At 46.7% G+C, this 19,649-nt stretch overlaps 1 protein-coding gene across 1 annotated transcript in view; it reads right to left on the reverse strand.

Annotated features, from left to right (window-relative positions):
• Positions 1–19,649, reverse strand: part of ITPR2 (inositol 1,4,5-trisphosphate receptor, type 2) — a 326,434-nt gene that overhangs the window by 150,381 nt on the left and 156,404 nt on the right. Inside the window, exons 26-32 of the mRNA XM_015429433.1 lie at positions 18,400–18,573; positions 9,014–9,103; positions 8,783–8,908; positions 8,530–8,652; positions 6,139–6,339; positions 4,219–4,470; positions 3,087–3,212 (exon numbers count right to left, since the gene is read on the reverse strand). Of these exons, the coding sequence (XP_015284919.1) occupies positions 3,087–3,212; positions 4,219–4,470; positions 6,139–6,339; positions 8,530–8,652; positions 8,783–8,908; positions 9,014–9,103; positions 18,400–18,573 (1,092 nt within the window). The remainder of the gene's footprint in view (positions 1–3,086; positions 3,213–4,218; positions 4,471–6,138; positions 6,340–8,529; positions 8,653–8,782; positions 8,909–9,013; positions 9,104–18,399; positions 18,574–19,649) is intronic.

Consider the following 19,649-nt stretch of genomic DNA (forward strand, 5'->3'; position numbering starts at 1 on the left):
ATGAACAATGGTTACAGGTAAGTGCAACTCTGCTTTTATTGTTGCGGTACCTGTGCACGTGGGAGATTAGTGAGCTGATTTACCAGTCTTTCCAAGGCGGCTGTGAGCTCTCGGTTGAACTGAGATTGCAGGACTGCTGTTCACACTGCCACATCTCTCATGGTGAAAAGCAGCTGAAGCGGATGGGGCTCAGGTAGAGTGGGTGTGCAGCTGCAGCAGTCTACACGTACCCGCTTGTAACACAGATCAATACAAGGTACGATCCATCTGGAAAGGGATTCTGATGACTGTTTCCTGCCCCAGGTTATGGTCTATGAAGGATATAAAAATGATGCTGTCCTTTCTGAATGGTTTTCTCCTTCTATATAGAAGAAGAGTGCTCAGCATATGTCCAAAGTGTACAGGGCTCACTCTTTTTCATTCTGCTACTGTGGATATAATATTGGCACGGTGATGTCTTGATTTAAATGGAATTTGGATGTCACCTTAGGAAGGAATTGTAGTGAAGTTCAAAGGACTACTATTGTCAAAGATTTTTAGGAACAGCGGGTCATGCCTTAACACCTGGGGTTCACTAAATCTTCTGGCTGGTGATGGCTACAATTTTCATGGTTAAGAGACGGAGGGAGCATGTGGTCTTGGGTTCAAACAGTTTACCCATTAGTTTGAAGAGAACAAGGGACAGGCTCTATTGGGGGACTGGTGGTTGGACCAGGGGAAATTGATTCATTGACCTTATAATTAGGATTCCCTTTGTGCAAATAAGGATCTCCTTTCTATGCGTGTGTGGAAACACTCTAGGGCAGTTAAATGAACCTTTATGGAGGTGGATGATAATCTCCCTTGAACTAGGCTGAGGAGGTATTCAACAATATTTTTGATGGGACATGTGGCCGGATCTAAGTCCTGTTTCCTTGTCCCATGAGCATAAATGTTTCCATTTGGTGGAACAAGAGCACCAGGTGGACAGTTTTCTGATATTAAGTAGTACCTGTTTTATGGGTTTGGAGAATTGCCAGTTGGTTATTGAATGAGCCACACTGCTAAATGCAGGCTGCCAATGTTCGGATGTAGGAAAGACCCCTGGAGAAGGAGGATGTACCTGCTGTGGGCCATGCATAGTAATGTAGGGAACAAAGTTTGCCTCAACCCAAAGATAGCTATCAAGAGCTGTAGTGTGTTCCTGCTTTGTCTTGTAGAGGACCCATGGAATGAGTGCGGAAAGGGGGAATGCATACAGATCTTGAAGGCCTCTCCCAGGGAGTTTGGATCTTGTGAACTCTGGGAACAGAAGAATTTGCATTTCTTGTTCAGATTGGTAGGAAACATGTTTATTGTTGGTACCATCCAATACTGAAAAACTAAGGATAGGAAGGTCCAATTTAGTTATGATTCATGTGGCACTAAAGCAGTACAGCTGAGGAAATTCACTATGTCATTGTTGTTCCCAGCTATGTGAATGGCTTGGATCATGGCATTGTTGTGAATGATCAGTCTGAAAAAGGGGCAGAGAGTTAGAGAGGATGTGCCACACTGACTATTTATAGCTGTGAGACTGTCCATGGCTATCTGGATTTTCTGCCTGACACATGGGTACAAAGGGCTAACAGACTGCAGTAAATGGCTTTGAGCTCTAGTACAATGAGGTGATTGAGCGTTTCTTGAATGGCCCATGTCCCACTGACTGATATTTGCCCAGTGTGGGTGCCTCAGCCTCTCAAGGAAGCATCCATAATGGCTGTGAATTCTGGTAGAGATGGGTGAACAGGGACCCCTACTAAGAGGCTTATGTTTTAAGTGCTGCAAGCCTGCCTCCTCCTCCTCCTCCAGTTGTCCCTGTTGCATGGAGTGGGGCTGGGCTGGGAGCCCCCTTGTTGCTGCCACCGTCGCCTGGCTCAGGGCTCAAGTCAACACACCCTGCAAGAGGTGCTCGCCTCAGCCAGGAATGAAGGCTATGCTGTGACCACCCCACTGGGGCCAGAGGGAGGACATGTCCCCCGTTAAGTTGAGTCAGCCCAGCCTCCCTCCCTCCAGCAACCAGAGACCCCACCGGCAGCAGGGAAAGGTTGGCTCTGAAAGCCACACCCCAGCCCTGCTTGCTTGGCCCGCCGTCTCTCTCCTGGGGTGGACTCTAGGATTTGGTGGGGGGCATTGGAAAATCAGGTGGGGGCATCAGCCTATATGCCCGGCTCTAGCTACAGCCCTGCTCAGCGAATACATGGACGGTCATGGTAACACGTCTTCAGGTGATGTTTTGGTGGCATACTTGAGCTCTCTTGAGCTCTCTGTCATCAAAGGCTGATGGGTCCTACACAAAGGCTATATCATCACAGGATCTTTGCTCTTCATGTGGGCCCTTTGTGAATTCTGAACTCTAGGAGATAGTGGCCTAGGGGAGTACAGGCACCCCCGCCTTGGTCATAGTAGTCAGACTGTCCTTGGAATGGTGATCAGGACAACATCAAATATAAATCCATCAGATCTGATTGGGGTAGTGGATCCAAACAGTGAAATGTGGGAGTTGCATTGATGATAAGGCATTGGAGGTTTCAAATCCTGTACCTCACCTTCTGAGACAGATTGGGATGAGAGTGCTGAGCAACCCAATGGAAAGGGAATTCACGTTTGGGGTGAACTGGTGACAGACAGAGCAGCATGAGACTTTGTGCTCTTTGCCAAGGCATAGGAGGCATTTATCAGGGTTGTCTCTGAGGGGGATTTACAACTCACAGGACCCGCATTTCTTAAAAAGTGCTTTTTGTGCCATTTTCCAGGCACTCAGACCTAAAGAGAAAGTAAGTTGAAATAGATTTTATCACAGTATTGTTCTGTTGAAATGGAGCTTCGACTAACAAATCCTCTGTCAGCGACAGCAGAGAGAGAACAGAGGGGAGGAAACTCAGCCCCCTCTATATCATGCTGGGAAAAATAGGAAACAGTATGGGGAAGGGTGACAGGGAGCCTGCGCATGCACAGTACTCATGTATGAATGCACAGGTACCACAACAATGAGTAAATATAAATAGCAGGAACATCACAGTCGCCAATATAGCTGTTGCAATAATTAGCAGAATATGCAAGCCTACCCTTGCCATATCAACAAGGAAGTTTTCAAATAATTTCCAGATGTGGTTACTAGTGTAGATTTCCTTCATTTCCACCTCAGTGTCCACGTAGCAATGATTGACAAAATTCACATATGCAATCTTGACCTAAAAAGTCAAATACAAAACCAAAGCAAAACAGGTAAACTAAAACCATTATCAGGATGCTTTTTTTCCTTGCAGAAGAGGCTTGGCAAGAACTGAGGTTGTTAATTCATAGGGTTGCCATAAATTGGAAGCAATTTGACAGCACTTAACACACACACACACACACACACACATATGCCCTGGCTTGGTTATACTGGCTGTTTTTTATTGACTGGGTTTTCTTGCTTGTGTTTTTAATTGGTATGACTAATTATTTAGAAGAAGAAGAGAAGAGATTGGATTTATACCCCGCCCTTCACTACCCAAAGGTGTCTCAGAGCGGCTTACAAACTCCTTTCCCTTCCCCTACCCACAACAGACACCCTGTGAGGTAGGTGGGGCTGAGAGAGCTCTTGACAGAAACTGCTCTTTTTCAAGAACAGCTGTGCCAGAACTATGGCTTGCCCAAGGTCATCCAGCCAGGTGCAAGTGGAGAAGTGGGGAATCAAACCCGGTTCTCCCAGATTAGAGTCCGTGCACTTAACCACTACACCAAACTGGCTCTTGGTTTTATTGCTATTTTCTTCGCTCTATTTTCCTGTTCTAGCTGAGAGTTGTCTTGAGCATGTATAGAGAGATAACATACACATTTTCTACCCCAAGCAGCACTGAATCATACTGTGAAATATTTACATATCCCTGTGTTGTACCTGTTGTAAGAACAATTAATGGGATTCTGGCCTCAGTTTATATGGCATCACTGTTGCTTGTGAAGTAGGAACAGGGACAGGAAATGTCATACTTCAGTGCTGCAATAGCAAGGAAGAAAATCTACAGTGCTTCAGTTAATCATTTAGTAAGGACAAATGGCCTACTTTACCTCTTCACTGACAGCAACTTAATGCAATATGAACATCTGAGGCTATTTTTAGCTAAGTGACTCTGCATGCTGTCTCTGTTTCTTCTGAGGCTCTGGAAGTATGTTTACACAGATTCACCACTCACTGTGCTGCAAAGTCCAGCTTACCTCAGGTATGCAGTCCTCATGAGTAACCACTCTCACAATGTCATCAAGCGGCAGGAGGGAATTACATTTGATCTCAGTATACACATTCTTTCCTTCTGTGCATGCTGCTAGCAACTCCACCAGGGTGATGTGGTAAGCCAAAGCCCCATTCTCATCTACTCGGTCTCTCTCAGAGCACATCATTTGGAGAAGGATTGGAAAGGAGGCTCTGTCATTATAAAACACTAGCACATCTTCACCTCCATTCACGAGCTGAAATGGCAACAGGGAAAACTGTCACTTCTTTAAACATTTCAAGCTGTCTTTCCCCACTTCACTTTTAAGCAGGGCTCTAGTCAGGGGGGAGCTCTCAGGTACGGAGCTCCGGAAGAGAACCTCTAGGGGGCGGGGCGGTCACGTGGTGAAGCCCCGCCCCCTTCTTTACCCCGCCCTCTGCTTCGATCCTCATTCCGTTTGGGAATGAGGATGAAGCAGGAGGGTAAGTAGCCGGGCCTTCTGACACACTTCCGGTGATGTCAGGGGGTGTGGCCTTCTGTCACTTCCGGTGATGTCAGGGGGCGTGGCATATGCAAATAAGTTATGCTAATGAGTTATGCTAATGAGCTCCGGCAGCTCTTTTTCTACAACAAGACCCCTGCTTTTAAGTAACCCTCAGGGCCCGGTATATCTACCCATATCACTTCTTTTGGGAGAGTTCATTCCCCTGTTATTTTCTAACTTATTTGATTCTATGCCCTCTTTGATGTAGAATGTAATACCTCCACCAACCCACCCCTCCTTGTCCTGCCTATAGAACTGATAACTCAGGGATAACTGTATCCCATAGATTTTCCCCATTCCACCATGTTTCTGAGATACCCACGATATCAAAATTGTCACTGAGCATCCAAGCACTCCAGCTCCCTACCTTCATAACGTGTTAGTTTTTTAAAGGTATTTTAAAGTGAAATAAGGTGCTTACCTGAACTTGTGTGAACTTCCATAGCAGGAAAGATACAGCAGCACATGACCCTCCCTGCTGATATGACACTCGTATGTTCTTTCTCGGGAAATCTGGACTAGAGGTGTTCTCTCCTGCTCCTCCTTGACCTCCTTCGCTGAACTCCCAAGTTCAGCTTCCTCTGTAAGAAGCACTGGTTCCAAGACCTCAGGAGCAAGCCCCACCGGGATCCTGTGTGCCTCTTACAGGATCAGCCCTATAACTGCCTTCTAATAATTGCAGTCTCTATCACCCCTGTGTCACAAGGATATAACCATTGCTTAAAGGGATGTGCATCTAGCAAGCCTCGAAAACTGCTAGATGGCAAAACATCACAATATGCTAAAGGTAAAGGTTTCCCTTGCTCAAAAGCCAGTCGAATCCGACTCTAGGGTGCGGTGCTCATCTCTGTTTCCAAGTCGAAGAGCCAGCGCTGTCCGAAGATGTTTCCACGGTCACGTGGCCGGCATGACTAGACACCGAGGCGCATGGAACGCTGTTACCTTCCCACTGAAGTGGTACCTATTTATCTACTTGCAATTTCTTGCTTTCGAACTGCTCGGTTGACAGAAGCTGGGACCAGAGACGGGAGCTCACTCCATCATGCAGCACTCGGGTCTCGAACTGCTGAACCACCGACCTTCTGGTCTACACTTTAGCAACTTAACCACTGAGCCACCTTTCGGTGGTAAGAGAACCCAATTCGCTAAGCAGAACATAACAGAGTGGAAAGTGTGGACTATAAGGAGTGTACATAGAGAAATAAATAAGTGGAAAGCAATGGGAGGAGCTGGATCAGCTTGGAGAGTAAGTCCTTTGGGGTAAGACCTTGTCTTTCTTCCCCCATAAAGCACCACAACCATTGATTGCATTACGTAATTAATCAAGAATTGTGATAATCCCAGGGGGAAAGTGCCTGTAGGATGTTTGGTTTAACATACCTCTGTCATTACCATATCTTGGCACTTCTTGACGTATTTGCCATCTGCTTTCACAATGGTTTGCAGGAACCGGAGATACTCCACGTGGCGGCCATGTGTCTCAATGCAGTGTACAAAGTGCTGCACTGCTCGCTCACTAATTTCATTGCACAGATGGTAGTTGTTTGTGAAGATGTGCCGCATGGTTTCGGCTTCAAGGAGCTAATTTAAAAGCAAACAGACCCAAAAACCCCACAGAAGAATGGTGAAGATGGAGCACTCATAACATTCTGACTGATGTAAGTAGGGGGAAAACACACGGAAAACACAGGTCTCCAGCACATATAAAATTACTCTGCAAGGAGCTGTCAGGGAAAACTAAAGGAAAGAGATTCCCAAATGCCCCCAGGTAAATTACTTCAGACACCACAGCTGAAGGCAAATGAAAAAGATCTGAGAATTGATTCTGAAATTATTTCACAGTATAGTTCTGTCTATGCAATACAGCCCTATGGTCATGTGCATCCTCTTAACTTCGCCAGGTAATCAGATGTCCCAACCACATGGCCACCTGACATAGATCATGTGGACTTGATTGGGCCAAGGAAAAGGGCTGCATAAGGATATAAAAAAGGGAAATGTGTACAATTGGCTTCTGAGACTAATCCTGGATATTGGGTTTAAGACACTATTCATGCTAAGAGGGAGATCCTAGAGAATGGAGTAATCATTCCCAAGGCTCTTTGCTCCACACTTCCAAGGGACTGAAGACAGGAGAAAGGGCACCCCAGCCTCTGTCACTAGACAAAGAAATCAAAGTCATAGGATCAGATGAGGATTTCAAACTGATCTCTCTTCCTCTGACTTTTCCGTCCATCCGTCTTCATTGTGCATCTTGCCTCTTTACTGTCTTTACTGATGTGAGGCTACTTTAGGGGACAGAAAAGCAGCATATTTAACTAACAAATAAGAAGAGAACTGAGGCACCTGCCAGAAAACAATAAAATAAGTGTGTGTTTTACATTTCTTATCATCTGTCAAGGGAATCTTGGATTTTGATCCCCAGGTGTTACATGGCAGAAAAGTATTTAAGAGCAGATCCCAATGAACCAGCAGACCCAGGAACCAAAGACACCTGGACTGTACCTGTACTCAGGTTTTGGAGGCGACCAGAGCATTGCCTGACACACGTCACATCTGATTTTTCAGGCAGATGTGATATCATGCAGCACCAGACGTGATTTTCAGTCTGTGCCTTTTCTCCCATGGCTCAGAGGAGCAAGTGCAGGAGGAAGGCCCAACTACCAGTAGGCATCTTGGTATAAGCAGGCAAATGGTCTCCCTGCATCTACCTCTAGATACCACCAGGACCTCTACCAGTTTCATCTGAAGCCTAGAACACAAGATACAGCACTTATGCGGCAGCAGACCAATGGGAAGGAGCTTTGCTCCAAGTAGGCCCCCAATAAAGAGGCAGGAAGAGTGGAGCTACCAGGCATAATACAAAATCTCTCCACTACTGCCTGGAAATTGCTGATAAAACACTCCTGTAGACCGGATCCTGCCTCTAATGCTTGCAACTGTATGGACAGCTCCACTACTGTTTAGCCCTCCAGGTCACTGACCCTTTCCAAGCTTGCTGACACTTCTGCCCTTGCTGTTCAGACCCTGGCTACAATTCCTTGACTGTAGACTATTCTTTCCAGAAGAACCAGACTGCCCTAGCCTGGGCCAGACAAGACACAACAATCCCAATGACAACTATGGTTAAGGCTATCCGGAGGTTCCCAGCTCAAATACGTTTCTTAACTATCCTGGTAAAGCAAGGCACCCAGATAACCTTAATATTGGCACCAAAGTATCCTTTAACTGTAGTAAGGGGAAATTCTCTCTAAGGAAATACTACAGAGAAGGAACTCACATCCTGACCTCTGAACGGTGGTTAGGCAATCAGTCCCAGTGACTCACTTTTAGGGGACTATTATTAGTATTCTAAGAATTATCAAACCTATTACTGAGTTGTCAAGCAGTCTTGGCCTCTGCCAAGACATTTATCATCTGAAATGTCCCCTATACTCAAAGACTCTGCATATGTGAGGTTGGAAACCCTGAATATGTTGTCCATGTACTACTTTACTGTGATCTCTATGCTGAATTACGCCACTCTCTAATCAGTCCATTTTTGTGTAAGATGAAAGGATACTCCGAGGAGAGGCTTGTCTCATATCTTCTATTAGACTGAAGCTCTCATGTTACTGGCCTGGTGGCAAGGTATTTGCTAACTGCTATGAGAATCTGGGAATTTAAGGCAAAACAACGTAAAGAGGAATTTGCCCCTCTGTAATATTTTAATTGCATTCTTTTTTCCTCCAAATAGTTATCATCCGATTTATTATCTACTCAGGTACTCACACCAGGTGTTAAGAATAAGTTGATATGTTTATGAAGCAGGATTTGATTCTGAGGGTTTCCACGACAGAAGTTCTGAAGGAACATGTGAGCCAAGTTCATCACTTCAATCATCTTCTCATCTGTCTGCAGAAAAATTTATTAAAATGTACATGTATGAACTGTGAATACTCTATTTCCAAAAGACCAGAAATGCCTGGAATAAAGCCAAGAGACAATCAAGCTTAATTACAGTAGTTAAACATTGGTTTCTTACCTTCTCGTAGGGTATCTGTAAAAGATCCAACACTACACAGTGTGCTCCCATGTTTTTAAGCAATCGTTGCTGCTGATTTCGACTCTTTTTATTCTGGACACAGAGTTTACTTAGGCGAATCAAAATCTGGCAATACAAGGAATTATCATTCATGAATAATACATGCAGGAGACTATATGTCAGATAACACATAAGCTACCACTGAGACACATCATCTACAAAGGCACAAACCTCCATAACAATATTGTAGTTGTTACTCTTATTGCTGTCAATCTGAGGCTTCTTGCTCCCATCCTGAACTGGACTCAGAATACTTGATTCCTGTAATTAGAAAAAGAGAAATACCAAACATGAGCCAAACAGAGTGCAATACCAACAGGAAAGGAAATTACATAAAATATATGGTAGACAACTTTTTGTTTGCAATGGGCAAAATTTGGAGACAGGGCCATGGCCAACTTCAAATTTCAAAGGGTCCAAAGTTTAGTCCTGTTGTCTCCAGCTAAAGAATTTCAGGTATCAACTGTTAGCATCAGATATGCATCTGATTGAGTGAGCTTAGACTCACAAAACTTTATGCTGGAAAAAATGCTTTAGTCCTTAAGGCGCCACTGGACTCCTGCTACAGACTTTCCATCTGGAAATATAAAGGAAGACATTTCTCTGCCAGAGATCCTAGACAGCTGCTGCCAAGCACATTGTCAAGATAAGGTAGCATCAAATGCACCCAGATGACCCAGAGTTACAAAGATGTAAACTGGATGAAGTGTGATTGACAAAGGCTGCTGTACAAAATCTGTGGGATTTTTACATGGTCATACAAAAAGATTACTGAAAAACTGAAGAAAATCCAATATCAAAAAGAGCCATATGAAGCATCTATTACCTGCAACCTCTGATTTCTTCCTTTTTTTGTTATTAGTTCTTAACAAGTGGGGACCCATAAGCACGTGCAGGGGGAATCTCATTTTCCCCTTCCCCACTACTTCCTCTTCCTCTTCTCTTCCCTGAAAACCCCCAAACCTTCTCCCCTTTCTCCCCTTTCTCCCCTTCCCACCCACCACCAAACCTACTTTTATCTGCCCCCATCTTCAGCTTCAGCCTCTACTCAGGATAACCGTGGCTTGGTTGTGTGGTACCAGTCACTGCACCAGGTCCAACTGCGTGGTGAACCCACAAGGACTTGTGAAAGGCCTCTCGATTTCCCTGTATCCCCTTCTCCTAGGGTTGCCACCTCCAGGTTAAGAATTCGCGGAGATTTGGAAGTGGAACCTGGAAAGGGTAGGGTTTGGAGAGTGACCTCAGTGGGGTATGATGCCACAGACACCGCCCTCCAAAGCAACCATTTATTCCAGAGGAACTGATCTCTATAGTCGGGAGATCATTGTAATTCTGGGCCATCCCCAGGCCCCACCTGGAGGTTGGCAACCCTATCTTACCCACACTATTTCCTATTTTCTTTCTTCTGGCCACTGCAATATCCACACCCTTCCCTGCTTCCTTCCTTTTTTACCATCCATCAACTCTAACTTTTATCTGCCCCCCCCATCTTCAGCTATATATACTATTGATTTGTTTCATTTACACCCTATCCTTTCCCCCAATGAGGACTCAAAGCCGTTTACATCATTCTTCTCCATTTTATCCTTTTAACAACTCTTTGAATTAGGTTAGGCTGAGAATGCATAACTGGCACAAGGTCACCCAGTATGCTTCCAAGGCACAGTGGCGATTTGATCCTGGATCTCAAAGATCCTAGTCTGAAACTGTAACCATTACAGCACACTGGCTTTTGTGCAGCAGCTGTTGTTGAACAGCAGGAAGCAGTCAGGCCTGGATAAATTATGCAAGTCGAGTGGTATTAAGTCACCCAGTGGTAGCTGCTGGCCCTACTAAGTCCTCTCTTTAAGGTCAAAACAGCCCTGGAAAAGGCCCTGCCCCCTCCCCGTCTTTTACTGACAGAAACCAAGGCTTGAATGCTGGCAATACCATTGTGGTTGTGTAGCATCAGCCACTGACAGCATTTGTTTCTTAAAGCTACAGATACCGCTTCTGTTATTTCGGAGATTTTTAACCCACCCATCCCCAATGAATTTTCTTTTAGATTTCAATTTTTTTCTGCAAATCTGGGGCTGTTTTCAGATTTATAGAAAGATCTTTTTATCCAGTTTCTGGATTTACGTATCCAAAGATTTGGCCAGTATGAGAATTAGATATATAGAAATATTAACAAAATTACTGCAGTAATATATATTGTTAGATCGCGCTAACAAAGGACTCTTAGAGTGATTCAGCAAGTGATTCAGCTTTATTGGAAGTAACGAACAAGCACTCAACTCAGTAAGAAACCAGAACAGAAAACAGTGGGAGCTTATGCTCCTTTTAAACATAACCGGGCTAATGTAGCCACGCCTATTTACAAATAACAACCAATGAGATTGCTAGAATAAAGACCAATGGGAGTCTTTCCCTCCTAGGGAATGGTATCGTTCTGATTGGTCGCTGTTACGAAGCGACCAATAGGAAGTTCGCTCAGAGGAGCCCTGGTCTGGCTCGAAGCTTAACATGGGAGTCCTATGAGGTGATTCATGTAATCATTTCAATACATTACAATTCCTCCCCCCTAAGTTAAGCCATCATCCCAATTGTTTTATTATGTACATACATACAATCACCCTTTGTACATCAGTTATTCCAACAGTATTTACACTCATAGTCCTTCAGATAAGTCGGCATTTGCCGCGAACGCTGGGACCTGCGGAGCGGTGCAGGCACCACGGGCAGACAAGGTTGTGGGTCAGAGTGGGGTTCACTACAGCCTGGATCAGGCACAGACTCGACTGGGATTTCAGCCCCGCACACAGGGTTCTGCCCTGACTCGGGGACAGTACCGGGCCTTTCGGTACTCACCGCCTGCTCTGGGGGTGTCCACTCGACATCAGGGGATTCAGCCGTCGGAGAGTCAGCGCTGTCCCTAGCCCAACGTCTCCTTAACTGATCTATGTGGCGCCGCCAGATTCGACCGTCAGCCAACTGCACCACATACATGCGAGTACCCACAGAGTCGGATATAACCCCAGGAAGCCATAAGTGCCCGTTTGCATAATTTCGTGCGAAAACCTTGTCCCCTTTTTCAAACATGCGCACCTTCGGTTGCGCAGTGGTACGCTCGGACTGATCTTCTGATAGGTCTGGGTGCATACGGTTCAAACGGGTCGTGAGTCTCCGCCCCATTAACAATTCGGCCGGACTACGGCCTGTAGCACTACAGGGGGTGGTGTGCTGCAGCAAAAGAAAGGAGCCCAGCCTCTGGCTCCAGTCCCCTTCGTCCATTTTACCCAGGGCCTCTTTGGCCGTCCTGACCATCCGTTCGGCTTGGCCATTAGATGCCGGATGGAAAGGGGCCGAAGTCATTTGGCGTATGCCATTACTCGTGAGGAAGAGCCTAAATTCCTCAGACACAAATTGAGGCCCGTTGTCACTGACGATGACGTCAGGCAACCCGTGGGTGGCAAAAAGTCGGCGGAGCGCATGGATCACAGCAAGTGATGTGGTCGATTTCATATGCACGACCTCCAGCCATTTGGACATAGCGTCCACCACAATTAGGAACATTTGCCCTTGGAGAGGGCCAGCAAAATCTATATGCAATCTGGCCCAGGGTTTACCAGATGACTCCCAGCCTTGGGGTGTAGCTTGTGGGGGATCGGGTCTGACTTGCTGGCATTTGGGACACCCTCGTACCCATTCTTCGATCTCTTTGTCCAGCCCCGGCCACCAGACATACCCTCTGGCCAACGCTTTGGTGTGTACCATACCGGGGTGACCCTCGTGCAGCGACTCTAACACTCTCGTCCTGAGTTTGTCAGGAACCACCACCCTGTTCCCCCATAATACACAGCCCTTAGAAATGGATAGTTCATTTTGACGGCTTTTGTAAGGGCCGAACTCCGGTTCAACGCTTCCAACCGGCCACCCCCTCCAAACCCAGTTTAATACTCGGGACAGCACGCTATCCTTGGCCGTGTGTGCTGCAATGTCCCTGGATGATACCGGGGGTCGAGGAAGCTCCTCAATTGCCAAGACCTCACAGGCGGGGGCAGGGTCTGCGCCAATGTCCGGCACCGGGCACCGGCTGAGGGCATCCGCATGCCCAATCGCTTTCCCAGGCCGGTGCTCTAAGTCAAAATCATAAGCCTGCAAAAATATCGCCCATCTAAGCATGCGTGGGGACATGATGTTTGGCAATTGCTTATCGGGCGCAAAAATCCCCAGTAGCGGCTTGTGGTCAGTGACCAGCAAAAATCGTCTGCCAAAAATAAAATCATGGAACTTTTTGACAGCCGCTACCAACGCCAGACCCTCCTTGTCTATCTGGGCATAGTTCCGCTCTGCCGCAGATAGTGATCTAGAATAAAAAGCGATAGGCGCTTCGCTCCCATCAGGCATCAGATGGCTTAAAACTGCGCCTACTCCAAACGGTGAAGCGTCAGCAGCTAACACCAGGAGCTTGTGTTCATCATAATGCGTGAGTACGGCATTAGATGTCAGCAGCTCCTTGACTCCCACAAAAGCCTTTTCCTCGGCCTGCCCCCACTTCCATTTTGCCTCCTTGTGCAAAAGCGCGTGCAAAGGGGCCGCCACTGATGCCTTATGCGGTAAAAACGCATGATAAAAATTCAGGAGTCCTAAAAAGGATTGGAGCTCCTTCTTACTCACCGGCCTGGGGGCGTTTTGGATTGCAGATACCTTCTCATCCGTGGGGTGGACTCCCTCTGCGTCAATGCGAAACCCCAGGAAGTCCACACTTTCCACCCCGAGCGTGCATTTTGAGCGCTTAACTCTGAGGCCGGCATTTTGAAAACGCCTGAGGACCTCTTTAACCCGGTCCAGTAGTTCCTGTTCAGACCCGCCCGCAATCAGCACGTCGTCAAAATAGGGCACTGTGCCAGGTACCCCCCTTAGTAGACGTTCCATGAGGCCCTGAAAAATCCCAGGTGCTACGTTGACCCCGAATTGCAGCCTGTTCACTTTAAAAGCCCCTTGGTGGGTTACAATTGTTTGGGCCTCGGCAGCCTCCGGGGTGACAGGCAACTGCTGGTATGCCTGGGCCAGGTCAAATTTGGCGAAAATCTTGCCACCCCCCAGGGAAGCCAAAATGTGGCTTATTACCGGGACCGGGTACGAATGTTGCTGCAGCGCCTTGTTAATCGTACATTTGTAATCGGCGCATAGTCGTATGGACCCATCTGATTTGACAGGGGTTACGATCGGGGTCTCCCATTTGCTGTATGGTACTGGCTCTAAAACCCCTTGCTCAACTAGTTTGTCAATCTCTTTTTCCACCTTATGTTTGAGAGACACAGGTACTTTCCGATACTTCAACCTAATAGGTTTGACTGACGGATCTAAGTCAAACGCAACCGGGGGGCCCTTGTACCTTCCCAACCCTTCGGCAAATACATCAGGGAACAGGTCGTACAGCATGCCCCATTTATTTTCAGACATCCTGTTAATCCCAGAAATACCGATGCCCAATGGCTCAAACCAATCTAACCCTAGCAGGTTAACCCGGTCTCCCTCTGCAATCAGGAATGACAGTTTAACACATTTCCCCTTATACTCAACAGTAACAGAGTCCCGTCCGGCCAAGGGAATTCGGTTGCCCTGGAAGTCGGACACTCTGGTTCCCGCAGGCTGGAGCCGCCGCCGGCTTCGGTTCGGGAACAACTGGCGCCAGGACGCGGCAGAAATCACCGTCACGGACGATCCTGAGTCCACCTCCATTGTACAGGGTCGGCCGTCGAGGAGTGGAGTCACGGTGATCTTGCCCTGGCTGCTGGTGCGATTTACGGCCGATGCGCTCGACAAGGTCGCCGTCAACTGGCAGCTTGCTTCCGATGCTGAGGAACGGGTCTTGCCTTGGGTGCTGACTGGAGTGCCCCTCTGCGCTGACCGGTTGTTAGTTGAGGGATCCTTCTTCGCTGATCTGCAGACTCTGGCCAGATGACCACGCCGCCCACACGCTCTGCAGTCGACATCACGAGCCCAACAGGAGCCGCGCTGGTGCTTCCCGCCACAACCGGAGCAAGGCTTGACGTTGGTAGTCTTCGCTGGGGTCCGCTTGCCTCGAACCGCGTTGACGTCATCATCCGCGTCTTCGCCCTCGCTGTCTCGTTGAGCGTGTATACTGGGCTCTGCCACCCGCTGGCGGACCTCCTTCGTGGACTTCTCCGCTGCTTCCGCGGCCACGGCCTCTTCGTAGGCCACTGCCCAGGTCAGGGTGGTGCGGGCGAACAGCCTCTGTTGCAGCCTTTCATCTTTGAGACCGCAGACGAGACGGTCTCTGAGGGCTTCCTCCACGTTGTGGAAATTACATGGCCGTGCGGCTTTGCGAAGGGCCGCCACGAAATCTGCGATGGTCTCGCCTCCGGCCTGGTTCCGCTTGTAAAAAGCGTGCCGGCAGGCGATCTCCGACGGTTGTGGAGAATAGTGAGCCTTAAGCTTCTCCGTGATGTCAGCGTAGGTGACAGTCTTTATATCAGTTGGGGCCACCAACGACCTGGCTATGTCGAAGGTCCCCTTCCCGCAGGAACTCAGGAGGCATGCTCGTTTCTTCGCCTCATCGGTGATGTCGTGGGTCTCCAGATGGAACTCGAACCTGGACAGGTAGGAGTCCCAGTCTTCTGAGGAGGGTTCGAAGCACTCGAACTTCTGGCTTCCAGCCATCGGGGGAGACTTGGGCACCGGAGCTGGTGGCGCCTCCGCCGGATCGGCTGCTGTGCTTTGCCCGCTTTCTTCCGAGTCCGAAGTGTGGATGTCCGCAGGGCTGCCTACCTGCTCTAACATCCCATCCTCGTCGCCAATTGTTAGATCGCGCTAACAAAGGACTCTTAGAGTGATTCAGCAAGTGATTCAGCTTTATTGGAAGTAACGAACAAGCACTCAACTCAGTAAGAAACCAGAACAGAAAACAGTGGGAGCTTATGCTCCTTTTAAACATAACCGGGCTAATGTAGCCACGCCTATTTACAAATAACAACCAATGAGATTGCTAGAATAAAGACCAATGGGAGTCTTTCCCTCCTAGGGAATGGTATCGTTCTGATTGGTCGCTGTTACGAAGCGACCAATAGGAAGTTCGCTCAGAGGAGCCCTGGTCTGGCTCGAAGCTTAACATGGGAGTCCTATGAGGTGATTCATGTAATCATTTCAATACATTACATATATTAATGTTACTAAGCATGAATTCAAATGCGGCCAAAGGCCACCTTTCAGACTTGAAATTTAAGAAACTCAACACACAAGGGAAGGAGCATGCAGGGAAAGGAAGACAGTGTAGCTGTGATAGACAGGTCCCATACCACCTCTCTCTAAGAGCAACAATGGTAGTTAACAGAATATTGGGGGAATTGGTATGTGGCAGTTGACAGTTAAGAGAGTGTGAAGAGAGAGTGGTGAGACTGAACAGCTTGAGCCAATGAGGGAGAGAACAGTAGCCTTATGCTGGCTGAAAGATAACTTATAACAAAGAGGATTGGAAGAATGAATAGAGTTAGAATTCAGAAGTTTAAGCAATTAGAGAGACTGTATACAAATTACTCCAATGTTATTTGAAACCTGCAATAAAAGTTAACTCCTTTTTTATGGTTAACCCCACTGACTGAATGTGTATTCTCTTAGAGGAATAAGCACATATGCAAATCCAGGGCTATTTTTGGGCAGGAACGCACAGGAACGGAGTTCCGGCTGGCTTCCAAGTTGGCCACGCCCAGCAGGAACTCATTAGCATAATAGGCCATACCCAACAGCAGAAACTCATTAGGATTGGCTACATTAGGGGTGTGTGGCCTAACATGCAAAGGAGTTCCTGCTACAAAAAAGCCCTGGGTTTTTACAACAAACAAGGTAAACAGAATAACAAGCAAAAGGTGGGTGTGGCTGGATAACCACACTTCTGGTAACATGGGGGTGTGGCCTAATGTGGTAATGAGCTGTGCTGTCAGGGGTGTGGCCTAATATGCTAATGAGTTTCTGCTGTTGGGTGTGGCCTATTATACTAATGAGTTCCTGCTGGGCTTTTTCTACAAAAAGAGCCCTGTAAATCTATAAGATATCTGGTTGTGTATGTGTAGCTATTGATAAATGGTGGTAACATGAAAGGGAGGCAAGTGTTTAGTTCCCAAGCCCAACTGTCTGGAAAGTATCTGGTTGACGGGCGACTGACTGGGAGCTGGGTGGCCCAGTCTAGTGGTGTCAGTAGAACAGGGGAGAATGAGACCCTGGTGCATGCAGCTGTATATCAGGGCTCTCAGCATATTAATTAGAGAGAGGTCATGAACTGTGATTGCCCTGAACCTGTGAGAGGTTTCACAACTAAATGGCTAAGATGCTGACTACTGTCTGACAGGATACAGACAGAAGGACAAAGCATCTAGACCATCTCCTCATGTATGAATGGATTATGTTTATAAGCAACTTTCTGTCTCAGACCCTGTCACACTATGGACTCGATGGCATTTCTTCCTTCTGGCTAATAACTTCATTCCTGTCAGAATCTTCCAGTGGTTTGTCCTGCATCTGCATTTCCCCCTTCTTTCAGGTTGAACTGAATAATCACCATCTAGCTTCATTCTCACAACTGTTAGGAAACATCTCACCTTTTGTGATGTACGTGGGAAACTCCAAACACTTCTTTTGTCCAGCAACATGAATCCCATCACATCACTGGTATGATGACACTAGCTCATCTATGTCATCATACCCTCAGGATACATTTTGGGGTATAAATATACCTAGTCTACCACATGCCCAGTGTGATTAAGCTTAGGCACCCCAGAGAAGCTATCACCCCTGATACATATCAGGTCTTTGTGCATGGCATGTTGGTTGTTTTCACGTACCCCCTTTTCCAGAACCTCAGGCTTTAGCCAGGTCTCCAAGATATGTAATCTATCACCCCCCAAAACTCCCCATTCCCTCCTATTTGTCCACTGCCTCCCTTTCTTTCCAATATCTTGTGTGTATGCTCTTCTATCTGTGTGTATATATATTTAAATTCTGCTACTTTTCTAAAATAAATTTATTCTCTTTTAATATTGCACTGGTTCTTGGCTCCAAAAAAGGGTTTAAACACTGGTAGCCAGATGTAGCCAGATGTCGCTCATGCTGGAATAAACATTGTTAATTTTTATGGTGCCAAAACATGTAGACAGGACTTCTCTTTTGTTTTGGTCCACAATCACCCAGGAAGCTTCAGATCCAAGTAAGGTCTGAACCTGTATTTTTCATACTTTAGTCTGATACTCCAGCCTTTACCTCACCCCTGACTCACTCTTAAATTGCTTAATATGGTGACTTTCATCACCTCAGAAGCCTTGAAACAGCAATATTAACTAAACAGGCAACAGAATTTCTTGAGGAACTCCTCAAAAGAGAATGTCTAAAAGGAGACCTGAACAAAGTTTGAGTCCAGTGGCAATTTTCACGCTGTCATCCTCTAAATCCAGAATTTAAGGAACATTTTCTGCTTTTGTTATCCTATGGGAAGCTGCCCTGTGTCAACACCCTGTTATTAAACCCATGCAGCATGCATAGATTGAAGCCAAGAGACATACCTCAATGGGCTCATCGCCCCCTTTGGCTTGACTTTCACCTAGTTCACCACTCTCATAACTGCTGTTCTTATCAACCCAAAGTTCAGATTTTTCTACTGTCAGCCTCAGCTGGTCAAGATCAGCTTTTATTTGCTTGTAGTTGTCCACATCCTGATTAGACACCAGCAATTGAACCTGTAAAAAAATATTTTCACAAAAATATTACTGGAGTACCAATGGCAATTGTTACAATTAAGTGCTTCAAGAATCACAAAAGTGTTCCGTCTTCCAAAAGATCTCAGGATGGAATGTTCACAGTTCAAAGAGGTCTATAGGGTGGATTCATAAATATAAGGCCATTGATTTCTCAGTTATGAATTACTCAAAATAGATCAAATGTTGATGAAGCCATGACAGGATTCCACTGAAAAGCATTCTGCTTGGGATATTTATTGCCGCACAAATAATTCACATGCTTGAGTGAACCTGCTGGAAATTAGAGGTGCTGCATATTGCAAAAGCACAGTAAAGCACTCTTTTAAGAACATAAGAACATAAGAGACGCCAATGTTGGATCAGGCCAAAGGCCCATCCAGTCCAACACTCTGTGTTACACAGTGGCCAGAAATACCAGTGCCATCAGGAGGTCCACCAGTGGGGCCAGGACATTAGAAGCCCTCCCACTGTTGACCCCCAAGCACCAAGAAGACAGAGCATCACTTGCCCCAGAGCCCCTATCTATACCTTGTGGCTAATAGCCAGTGATGGACCTCTGCTCCATATGCTTATCTAATTCCCTTTTGAAGCTGTCCATGCTTGTAGCCACCACCACTTCCTGCGGCAGTGAATTCCATGTGTTAATCACTCTTTGGGTGAAGAAGTACTTCCTTTTATCCATTGTAACCCGACCGCTCAGCAATTTCATGGAGTGCCCACGAGTTCTTGTATTGTGAGAAAGGGAGAAAAGTACCTCTTTCTCGACCTGCTCTTTCCCATGCATCTCTCCCTTATTATAAAAGAGTTTTGGGTGCCAGAATTCTAAAATTGGCCCCTTTAGTGTTAGGCCGAAAAAACTGCCACTCGGAAGACACTGGCTGGGTTCATTGGCTGTTTTGTGCAGTCCCGGCCAGCATTCCAAGGTCATTTACATATGGAAGCTGATTGGACTACACTCCATTCCACACCTCAAACTCACCCCCCCCCAAGGCAGTTGGAATTTTCAGTTGGGAGAGGAGAATGATGTCAGCTGCTCCCTAGGCAGAGGCTGTGTG

Source organism: Gekko japonicus, unplaced genomic scaffold (genome assembly GCF_001447785.1).
Source record: "Gekko japonicus isolate JY-2015 unplaced genomic scaffold, Gekko_japonicus_V1.1 scaffold169, whole genome shotgun sequence".
NCBI lineage: Eukaryota > Metazoa > Chordata > Lepidosauria > Squamata > Gekkonidae > Gekko > Gekko japonicus.